Here is a 12,058-nt window from a genome sequence, read left to right on the forward strand (position 1 = left end):
TCCTGGCCTGTATCAGCAATAGTGTGGCCAGCAGGACCAGGGCAGTGACTGTCCCCCTGTACCCAGCACTGAGGAGGTCACACCTCGAGTGCTGTGTCCAGTTCTGGGCCCCTCACTACAAGGGCATTGATATGCTGGAGCATGTCCAGAAAAGGGCAACAGAGCTGATGAAGGGTCTGGAGCACACGTCTTGTTAGGAATGACTGAGGTAGCTGCTAGTGGTTAGCCTGGAGAAATGGAGGCTTGGGGGAGACCTTACCACTCTCTACAACTGCCTGAAAGGAGGGTGTTGCCAGGTGGGGATTGGCCGCTTCTCCTGACAGGACAAGTGAACATAGTCTCAAGCTGTGCCAGGGGAGGTTTAGGTTGGATATCAGGAAAAATTTCATCATGGGAAAGGTTGTTAAACATTGGAATGGACTGCCCAGAGAGGTGGTCGAGTCACCATCCCTGGAGGTGTTCAGGAAAAGACTGGAAGTGGCACTTAGTGCCGTAGTCTAGTTGATAAGGTGAAAGGCTGGACTTGATGAACTTAGAGGTCTTTTTCAATCTAAATGATTCTGTGATTTTGGACAACTGCCTTATGCTGAGGGTTGAACTGATAACTATAGGTTTTGCAACTGTCTTCTATGTCAGAGGCATCAAGGTGAAGAATGCCCCAGTACTCCATAGGTCTACTTGGAGTAACAAAAGGAATTAAAAAAAAAAAAAAAATACTGGTCTTCTCTGACTTTCATAAATATTCTGGAATTAATTTTTCAGACATGATTTCTAAGGGCAGATGCGAACTGAGTTGCTGCTATGTAGCTAAGCTATAAATAATAGTAATAACTTTAAAAAAGAGTATTTTGCAGAGACAACTTGCATATTGCTAACTGAAATGCCTAAAGTGTAAGCTTAAGTCTGAAGCTTGTTTGAAAAAATATCTTTTGGGAATGTTGCCTTTCTCATAAATTAAAGTGAAATCAGAGTTATGGGATATGAATTCATGTGTTATGTGATACTAAATTAAGGTCATACTGTGATTTTCTTGTGTATTACCTGCACTTCTAGCAGTTATGAAAATGAACACTGATGTTAGGACATGAGCATGTTATCTCTTTCTTCTCTCAGGCACAGCTGTTGTCTCTTGTTTTCTTAAAAAATATCCTTGAAGACAATGAAATACTAGTGTTTTCCAGGGTTAATTTCCAAAAGGCAGTGGGGAACATGGAAGCAATATTCAAAGGTACAGCTGAGAAGCTATTAATTTATCCAATTTGTTAATATTTGGAATAGGGAATGAAACAGGGATAGTAGAATGAACTGCTTGGAATTGAAGGAGCAGGGATGGGTCTTTGATTAGAAAACTGCTCAGAGCAGACTGTTTCCTCTAAAGCTGCCCTAGGTCTTTGGCAGAGTTTTTCCTGTCTACCAAATTAAAATGCTTTGCTCATCTTGTCATTATTCATTATAATTTTTGCCTGTTTTGGGAACAACTATGTAGTAGATGATCACCGCTTAGTACAGGGAGCTCTCTTGCCTAAAGCACACATACACAAGTGTAGCGGATTTGGGCAAACTGCATTTCCTGGGCTGCTGCCTGTTTTGTGTGGTTGAGAAATGCTTCACATGTACTGAAATGGGCATGTATTATCCTTCCACAGTCAGGCTTTGTGACGTGCTTTTTCAATTCAGCATACCCTGCAAAACTGGGAGGCTTTGCATGGCTTTAGAAAAGAAGATTAATGCTGGTTAGGAGGATGATATTAATTTGAGATGAGAAGAATAATTTTAGCTACTAGGTGAAAAAGTGAAGATGCCATAATCCTTGAGTAAAGAAACTAAATAAGACTAACTGCAAGGACTATTTTTTTTTTTTTTTTAATGACAGCAAGCACTACAGAAGAGGCCAAACTATTTTCACATCTGGATGGGAGTTTCCACTAATTTGTTAAAGAGGGATTTGCTTTGAATATATAAAACTTGTGTGATCTTACTCCTAGTGCTGCATATTTACTGGTTTATGGAAAGATGGTTCAGGTGTCCTGGAAAATGTGGAAGAATTTTTTGTTTAAGGAAACATTGAAATATTCTTAATAATGAAATTTTTACTGACTAGTTATAACAGTGCTTCCAGAAATATTAGCATCAGAAGTGCTTGCAGAAAGCATCTGAGGAATAGAATTTGAAGGCAGAAGTAACTCGAGCAGTCTATGGACTTATGTTTTTCTGGGTCATATTCCTCTTATTTTGAGGCAAGGTAGCTGTAGAGTCTCAATTCCAAATAAACTCTGGATTTATGAGCAAGGTTTGCATTTAATTATGTTGGAAAATGATGTTCAGGGGAGGGCCTGGGAAAATCTTTTATTAGAACACTACCTGTGTCAGTGCAGATAAACAAGTTTTATTCCTATATTTTATTAATTCAATTCCTGTAAGCATCTGAATCTCACATTTGGAAATTGTTTTTGTCTACTTCTGCAAATAATTATTAATTCAAGTGAATGCAGATGCATGAGGAAGGCCGAAGGCCATCGGCTCTGAAACTTGTTATTCCTTGTGGGTTTTTTCAATCTGGCAATTTGTGTTGTCAATCCATAGTTAATATAAGAGCAATGATTTTACATTAAAAGTATTCTGAGGTGGTGTAGGAAGGTATCATTTATGGGGACAACACCCCCTCTACTCTTTTTTTTTTTTTTTTTTTTTTTTTTTAAGATATAAACTGTGACTGGAATACAGATGAGTTCTTTGTAAAAAAACATATTGATAAGAATGTAAGAATGTAAAATAAAAGCAAAAAAACAGGTGAGGCTATCTGACTCTTTAAGTCCTTCCATGGCAGAACAAAATTAAATTACTTACTCTGTTTGGGGAAGAAAGCTGGTATTAAGTTTGGGGGATTATTCAACATCTGTTTAGTGTATATCTCACCACTTAGCTGGATGTTATGCAGATTCATTAGTCTAGAAGAATGTGATTCAAGTTTTAAAGTTAAAATATTGCAGTGTGTTGAAGCAGACTTCTCCCTGCTGTTTTTCTACTTACATTTTATTTCACCAGCTTAGAGGCTGAGCAGGAGATGTGTCTGAGTTTTGATTTGCATGCAGCCTAGTAGTCTTTTCAGCCTTCCAACTGCCTGTAGCATGAATGCACATGTTTTTTAAGAATGCACGTATTATCCACTTTGGTTTTTTTCAGCAATTTCTCAGTAAATGGAAAGCTTGCAGAATGGGTGAGAATTACACTGTTTTATTAATTTTTATCATATACTGAGAGGAAAAAGTTGTACATACATTCCCTGTTTTGTATACAGCTTTTATCATTTCCTTTCTTCCAAAAACTAAGGTGCTTCTTTAAAACAAGAAGTGTTCAGCCCTGACAAATTATAGTCCAGAAACTCTGGGCATACAATGATGATGAAATACTGACCAGTTTGCTTAATTCCTCTGTTGTTTCTGCTCGATCTCCTAGATGTTGGAGAACTTAGTTTTGTATCAGAAGCAGGTGCATAACCACATATAAAATACAGAATGTTTGCAACTAATAAATGAGTTATGTATGGAGAACTGAAAGAATCTGTTTTGCTGCTGCTTCTATCAATATTCATTATGGAAGGATAGGACTAATTTACATATGAGAGTGAAAATGAGCAAGCTTTTGTTATCTCATAGCTGGTGTGAATCCAGGAAGTCTTCATACAGAGATCCTGGAAATTTACATTATACATAATTTTCCATTGACTCCTCCATATTTTGACTACTGATCTTCTCATCTCTGTCACAGCAGATTTTTTTTAATATGCCTTATATTATTCAGCTCTTTTTACCTTAAGTAATGTTTAAATGGTGAGAAAGATCCTTTGGCATTTGAAAAATGCAATAATTTTTTTATGATGTTTATTTAGATTAACTTCCTTTTATTCTAGTTCTTATATTTAACATTGTTAAAATAACTGCTTCAACATTCTTCCAAGTTGTCCATGATGAAGAATCCCTTAAATCATTGTAAGTTAAGCAGTTATACATAATTTTTATATTTCATAGTAGGTCTTTCAAATTTTGTGTTACTTTGTGGCATTTATAAACTACTGTTTTGGTAACAGCTCTGTGTGATTAGATATGTTGAGTGCACTAGCTAGAAGCAGGATCTTAGCCTGTGTGAATGTGGTATTAGTGAAAGTGAAAATGTTGGTTATGCTGTGTGTTTTGTTTGTTACATGCAACAATTATTCCTTAATGATGCCAATTCCAGCTTTGGTCGGCCAGGAGTTGAATGCTACTGTCAACATGACAGTGGAGCTGCAGTAATCCAACTTCAGTTCCTGATTAATGAGGTTAGTAAAATAATTTATGTGTAATTCAGAGAAGGTATGGAGCATATTTTCTTTAATTTTTCATTAAGCAAGCATTAAAATTAGCTAATATAAGTGATGTAGCATGAATAGCAAACAGTAATAATAATTATAAATAAATTAACTTTTTTAGTTTTGGAAAATGCTTGACTAACTGCTGAGAATGTCTTTGTCTCTAGAGTACTCTTTTGTTATAAGCAAGAACTAGGAATATCATTTTGTGTCCTTGAACATTGCAAGTTATCTTTGCAAGTGGTGAAGTACTTTTCCAATAGTACTACCAGTTTCAGTAGGTACTTAGTTTTATTTTAATAGAGTTCCAGTCTTAGACATGAACTGAATAATGCTGCCTCAGTTTCAGATGTGTTTTGCTAGGGATGTAGCAGCTGAGATCTGACAGCAGTGCTGTTCTTGAGCTAGCTAGAGACAGGTTTTTAGAGGGACCTCACTAGCTTTCTCAGCACATAGATATTAGTAGTTCAGTTCATTGCTTGATTTGTCTACAGGGATGGACATGAGGAAACTGATGAGCACACACTGGAAAAAGCTTCTTCCCCACCACCTCTCAGTATAGCACTGAAACAAATATGAGTGAGCTGAACAACATGTGATCACATCAGTTGTCTCATTCCTGCTACTTAGAACTTACCTGTGCTATGGTGTTGATGCACATGCTTACTCATTTTTTTCCTCCTGGTAATAAAGATGTAGTATATTTCCACTGTGATGATACACTGTTCCTAGGGTTATGAAAACAAGTTGACTAAAACATTTTCTTTCTCATAGGGAGCTCTTGTGAGTGCCTTGGCTGATGACACCTTACACCTGTGGAACTTGCGCCAGAAGAGACCTGCTATACTTCATTCACTCAAATTTAACCGGGAACGGTAGGGACTGGGTTATTATTGCACTGCCCCTTAGCATCACACTACGTGCTATTGTAAGATCAGATTTTGTTAATGAAGTCCAGGTTGTAACTTGGTACATAATTGAAACTGGGCTTACACTGGGTTTGAATTTCAATCTGTTAGGGCCTTAAATAGTTGTAAATAGACACACTACTGACCTAAACTGAGATGTGTTTTCTATCACTTTATGTATTGCATTGCTGAACATCAATTTTCATATCTTAAAAAAGTGGCAGGATAAAATACTTTGAATATATGTCTTCAGAGGAATTTTGGAACAAAAGGAAGTGTATGCACCAACAAGACAACAGGAGAACTAATTCAGTTTTTTTTACCTGGAATTTTTTCTCCATTAATGGCAAAGCAGAATTCTGTAGTGTTAGAGCTCTTGTTCATATCAGAGTAGCTGAAAACAGCTTGGGTTTTGACTAAAAATTTTTATACTCAAGTAATAGAATTGTAAGCAAGCTAAAGAGGTATTTCAAATTAAATTTCTGAAAGTCAGTTGACTAAATTTCTGAAAAAGATGGACTTTTTTTTTAAAAGCAAGTATTTCTTCTTTTCCAGTATATGTAAAGTCTCAGCTGGAATTCTGTGTTTGCTTTTGAACAGTATGCATTAGCGATGGACTGCTTGAGGAGCTCAAAGAATGCTAGCAAGAGCACAGAAAAATCTGTGACTTTTATCCCTTTTGAATAGGGCAGGAGGTAATAAATTTTAAGTAATGGGTAGCAACAGAAGAAGTTAAATACTTATGTAATACCTTCTAATGTAGTGTCATGTAAAGTGCTAAACAAACTGTTGGGTGGGTTAAATGGTAACCTTGTAGTTTTAAAGAGCAGGTTATGAACAAATTCATTAGGACCAACATGAATGCAGACTACCGGGTTTTTGTGTATAGAGGATTCTAAGTACCTTTTGAAATTATTTCTATAATCACCATGCATAAAATCTGACCAGGGCCTGTAGAAATAGGACAAGGGGTAATGACTTTAAAGTGAAAGAGAGTAGATTTAGATTGGGTATTGAAAGAAATTCTTCACTGTGAGGGTGGTGAGACACTGTAACTGCTTGCCCAGAGAGGCAGTGGATGCCTCATCCCTGGAAGTGTTCAAGAATAGGTTGGATGGGGCTTTGATCAACTATCTACTGAAAGATATCCCTGCCCACAGCAGGTGAGTTGGACTAGGTGATCTTTAAAGACCCCCTTCAGGCCCAGAAAGTTCTGTGATTCTGAACTGTTATACGGAAAACAGAAAGCTTTGTTAGCTGAGGCAAATTCTCAACCCCAGAGGAGTGATAGTGTTCCTTTATACAGCATAAAAGTCAAATGGAGAGAAATGCAGTTTATAACCCCTAGTTTAATGAGGGTTGTCAAAGTGTAGGAGATACAGTAGTATGTCCAAACTGAATTTCCTACCTCTCCCTTCCTTTTTTTTAGTGACTTTTCTCTTGTAGTGTCTACTTAAGTGTCAGTGTAAAATTAGGGTTTGTATCCTGAAATCACACTTAAACGTGGGCTTCTAACTAATGCTTTAAAACAGGTATCTGAGGAGGTGATTCTGATTGTGTGCAAATCTGTTGTAAGCTGGCTTAGAGTTTTAGATGTATGGGTATCTTTGGTTAAGCAAAGTGAAAGTTTTAAACTGTCCTTTTTCTGTCAATGTGATGATGTCGGTAGCAAAACCTGTCACAGGGAGTTGAGTGTGGGTAGAAAGGAGGCTCGGTCACTGATGTTGCTTTAGTGGCTGAATTAGTTACTAATCCTGTCTTGCTAAGGTAGGTAATGAGAGCACCATAGTTACCATGAGTGGCGTAAGCACAGCTTGGGACAAGGGCTTATTCTTCCAGCAATTTTAATTTTAAAATATCTATTGTGAGAACATATAAAAGTAGCCAGAATGCTTAAGATTCCCAGATATGTACATTGTCATAGCCACTTATGTCGTGCTGGATGACTGTTAACTGTTTTCAAATATTCTGTTTTCTTTTGACTAGTTTATAAAATAACATGTAATTTAATTATCAGGTAAATATTTTGATTTGAACTCAAACTGCAAAAAATTCACTGTTGAATAATTCTAAGTAGGGGCCTTTATACACTCAGTTCTTAGTAATTCATTATGCCTAGTATGTTCAATATGCTGTATGAATCTGAAGTAAATGGGCTTTTCTTAGGTCGATTTTATGGTGTATATTAACAACTAAGTTTATTGAGGAGAGTGTTTATGAATAAAATTGGGTCTTCTCTGTGACAACTCACCCTTAAGGGAAAGGAAGTACCTAAGATTCAGAAGTGCTCATTGGTGGAAAGGAATGTCAAAAGTCAGAGGGTCCACAGACAATCAAAGTTTTATTGATAAATTACATACTTGGTATGGAAATGGGCATATTAGTCCCTGGCCTACTATGTAACCACATGGCAGTGGATTTTGGATAAAGGGGTAGGGTGAAAGGGAAGAGGGGAAATAAAGGGGGAGAGATGAGATAAAAAAAGAGTGAAAGAAAAAAAGAAAAGAGAAATTAAAGAGGGGGATGAATTAAAGGAAAAGAGAAAAAGAGGGGGAAAAGAGAAGTAAAGAAAGGAGAAAAGAAGGATGCTGAAATGACAACTACTGATCTTTTTTTATCTAGCTGATGGAATGTCAGTCCTGGTTTCAGCATTGATCCAGCTGCCTTGGTCTGACTGATGAGATGTCCAGGATCCTGGGGACATTGCCCAGGCTTGGGGGAGTACCTTTGTATGGGCAGGTTTCTCCACCTCACAGATAGGTTTCTTGCTTTCTATGTAAATTAGTTATGTACAGTCCATTCTTTCAGGCCTTTCTGGAAATGAGTCAGAGGGCTTTGGGGGTCTTTGGTGGTTCTAATCCCACCTTATTGCCGCGTCCACTTCCTACCACTCATTCCTGCACTTGCATTATACTGTGTTGTGTTTTTTCTAAAGGAAAAGTGCTTCTCTTATCTCCACCTGACCCCCCTTCTCCAGCCGAAACTTGCTCTTTCTCATAGTGTGTTAATACCAATAGTCCTTGGTTTTACCAACAATTCTTCTGTGTTAGTAATAACAGTCCTTGGCTGGCTCCACAGCCATCTGGTTATCTGTGTTTGAGACGTACACATTAGCCCCTTCTGGGAATCGAGAGTTCAAAAGGATCTCACTGTGGACTGCTGCTTATAGGCTTGTTAGACAGTGGACTTTAATAGACGTTAGCCTCTTATAATCAGGAGCTCAAAAGGGTCTCACTTTGGACCACTGTTTAGAGGATATGAAGAGAGTGGGCTTTAGTTGTAGTAATTTTCCATCCTGGCCAATTTGAATTGGTAACTTTCTTGGAGTGTTCAACAACAAAAATATTATTCCACTTGGGTTGCTGTTCAGACAAGAAAAATAAATTTCCAAGGCTGTTTGTTAAAAATAAAGTGTTCATTAGACACCTGTTAGTTCCTGGGGACAGACAGTGTTCCTGATAAGCTCAAGGGGAGCTTAGTCCAAATGCAGTTCATCAAGGCCAGGGCATAATGAGCATTTCTCAGATCAGAGAAGTGAGTGTCCTGGGTGGCAGAGGGGTGCAGCACCACAACCCATACCATAACTAAAGTCAGCTTCTCTCAGCCTCTACGTTCTCAAGTCACAAGCATGAAGATGTTATAAACCTAATTAATAAAAATTTTAAAGTACTTTTTATTGTGGGATTAAGATCTGTTCATAAGGATAACTAACTTCTCAAACTGGATTTATTTAAAGTATTTTGTATACTACAACACAGCCTTATAACTGCCTTCTCTAATGATAATTTGTCAGTTTGTGAAGGGAGATTAGATATCTTGGAATTCTTATTATATGACTGAAGCCATGAATCTAGTGGCTTCAGTATTTGCTCTAGGATTTTGTTGAGGCTAATGTTTAAAATTATATAACTGAGTGGATTTACCTGGAAGTGTGTTGGGATGGAAGAAAAGCAGTATTTGTGTCCTGTTTAACAGGAGTTGAACTTTAATATGTCACAGGCAAATTTTTATTCAGATTTTGTTTCTAAATAACAATGTCCTATGTAAGGTTTAGATTTGAACTAAAAAGTTTTCTTTACCATAGAAAGCTGACTGTAGCAGTTAGCTACCCAGATGAAAGGATTTTCTTAGTCTTGAAAGCTATTCTTTAACCGTATTTAAAAAAATTAATTAAAAAAGCAAGTGGTAAGGCTATGACTTCATTAATGAATTCTGTAGTCTTCTGGCACAGCCTTTTAAGAGCTCTGACTAATTCCCTTCTTTTAGTCATGTGGAAGAATGACTGCCCCATGTCTAACAACTTGATTTCTAGATTTCGTATTTGTTTATCCTGTTGGTAATTGAATTTGGCTACCTCACTTTCAGGTGTTTTAAACATCTTAAGATACAAACCACAGAGCTAGCTTGTCTATAAATGCTTGTGTCGTGTGTTTAAGTATTTTGTAAACTTACCTGAAAATTTGAGTTTTAAATCTGTAAAGGATTTCAGAAAGCACTCTTTAGTATATGACAGGAAAGTGATGTGAATTCTTGCTTTTCTACTCATGACTTTTAAGAACAGGGAGTGGTGAGAAAGAGCTGATTCCTTTTAATGTAATTCTATGCCATTACAGGCTATGTTCTGCTTCGTAGAAAATGTCTTTGGGTAACTTGCATCATCTTAGATTTGAGCAAAACATTTCTTTAAAAGCAGTGGCCAAGAGTCCTGAAATATGCTGCTTTCTGTTGAATCATTAAATTAGTTGAGAATCTGTAGATAACAACCTGACCTTTAATGGATTTATGGCTCCTGACTGCCTTTTGTAACAGTGATGGTTAGTAATTTGAAGCAAGTCTTCTGAAGCGTGAGGTTTTAGATACATAACAAATCAGTTAGCTGAAATTACTGACAGATGTCAAAAGCTCAGTGCAAAACAAGCTAGTTCAAGTTTTCTAGCCTTTTGTTTGCTGCATTCATGGGGGTTTTGCAGCTGCTTTATGTTCTAGTTACCAAAGCAGAGTTAGGAGATAGTAAACCAATGTCATGCTTGGCCACTGTTACTTGACTGTGAGAAGCGGTGTGTAGGGGCCGGGACAAAAATGCGTAATGATGGTGAGCAATTGCTTGTGTGACTTGTCATGCAAATTAAAAGTGTCTAAATACTACCTCTTTTCAGAATGCACAATTCAGTGTGTGAACTTAGTATCTCATACTTCTCTAAGGTGTCTTCAGTGGATCACTATCTAGTTCCTTTGTCATCTACATATCTATGTAAAAGTATCTTAAACACAAGATTGTTGTGTGTTAACAAGTAATGCAAGATTCATGTCAAGTTTGCTTTAACTCAGTAAAAAATATAAATGTCACACGAGGCTAGCTCTGAAATATGTGTAGTTAACACATCTTATTAGAGTAAGTATTGGAAGCATGTTGTGAGATAGATAGATAGATACCTAATCTGGCTTTAGTTTCCTGCTATGCAGGAACTGTTAAACTTGGTGCTGATCTAAGGTGTGAAAGGTCAAACGTATCACTAACCACAGACTTTCACAGATCCTGTTTGAGAAGGTAGAGGGACAAAGTAACTTGATTTAAAAAAAAAAAAGAAAAAGGAACATAGGATTACAAATTTGAGACCCCTTTGCCAGCCAAAGCAAACCAACTTTGTATACAAGTATGAAAAGTTTCTTTCATTATCCAAGACTTACATCCTTCCTGAGCTGACATTCCCTGTTCTAATGCCAAAAGAAAGTTTGTCTTTATGGTAAGTCACAAAGCAAGAATGGTATAAAACCAGAACTGAGTGTTTCGTGTGAGTGCTCTGCATATCGATCTCTGAATGCCTTGATAGCAGTTTAATTTTTAATATGTCAACTATATCAGCTTCTGTGCTGTGGGATTTAAATAGTTTTCTACAACATGAAACTGCATAATTCAGAGTTACAAAATTATGCAAAAAATATCTTTGGCTTTGTATCCTGCTGTAAACAGCAACTTTAGCATTGTGTTTGGAACACTGTCTACAGAGAGTGGAAGATCCCACTTGTGTTTACTTATTAATAAGAATTTAAACTTGTTTTGGCATGTATGTTGCCCTGTTAGATACTGTAACTTTGTACTCAGCCTGTGCCTTAGCCAAAGTGGGAGTTTTCTTTCACCTTGAATTTATAAACTGACCAATTCTGCCACTTTGTGGATGGCAGAAGGACATACAGGTTGTCTTGCCTGTGAGAGCAGGTGATGATAGACATTGTTTATGTGGTTTTGGTTCATTTTTCACACATAACTTAAGGTTTTGGTTTGGGGTTTGTTCTTGTTTGGGTTTTGGGTTTTTTTTTTCTCCCACTTTTTAAAGTGACTTTCTTCAGAGTGAGAGGAAATAATCACTGGGTCTGCTTGCCATGATGGTGTCATGTAAAACCTTTTACCTAGTGAGCTTAAAATTTTAACTCAGTGGTGATTCACTGGGGGATGTAATTAGAAGGAGTTTGATCTTGTTTCAAGAAATTAGCAGAAGAAAATTAACTTACTGACTGTCTGGATTTGCCATATATGTGAATGTTTCTTTCACAAGGATAAAATTCCTTTGAAAAATGTTTCCTTGAGGCCATGCACGCATGCAGAGTTCCACATGTCAGTGTGGTTGATGGAACTGCAGTTGCATCAGTTGCCTTCTGCTGCCTTTAGCACTGAGGCAGAACCAAAATGCTGAGTCCTGTCACTCAGAAATTTCAAATTTCTGAGAAATGGGTTTTGAATTGCCTCAGTTGCTCTGTTAGCTGGTTCTTTCACACTGACTTTCACAGTGATATGAGGCATAGA

General features: G+C 37.2%; 1 protein-coding gene across 13 annotated transcripts in view; it reads left to right on the forward strand.

Moving 5' to 3' along the window:
- Positions 1 to 12,058, forward strand: part of STXBP5 (syntaxin binding protein 5) — a 107,490-nt gene that overhangs the window by 23,636 nt on the left and 71,796 nt on the right. For all 13 annotated transcript variants that reach the window (XM_032102145.1, XM_032102147.1, XM_032102150.1 and 10 more), the window contains exons 3-4: positions 4,237 to 4,318; positions 5,123 to 5,223. In XM_032102145.1, the coding sequence (XP_031958036.1) occupies positions 4,237 to 4,318; positions 5,123 to 5,223 (183 nt within the window). The remainder of the gene's footprint in view (positions 1 to 4,236; positions 4,319 to 5,122; positions 5,224 to 12,058) is intronic.

This window comes from Corvus moneduloides, chromosome 3 (assembly GCF_009650955.1).
Source record: "Corvus moneduloides isolate bCorMon1 chromosome 3, bCorMon1.pri, whole genome shotgun sequence".
In the NCBI taxonomy this organism is placed as follows: domain Eukaryota; kingdom Metazoa; phylum Chordata; class Aves; order Passeriformes; family Corvidae; genus Corvus; species Corvus moneduloides.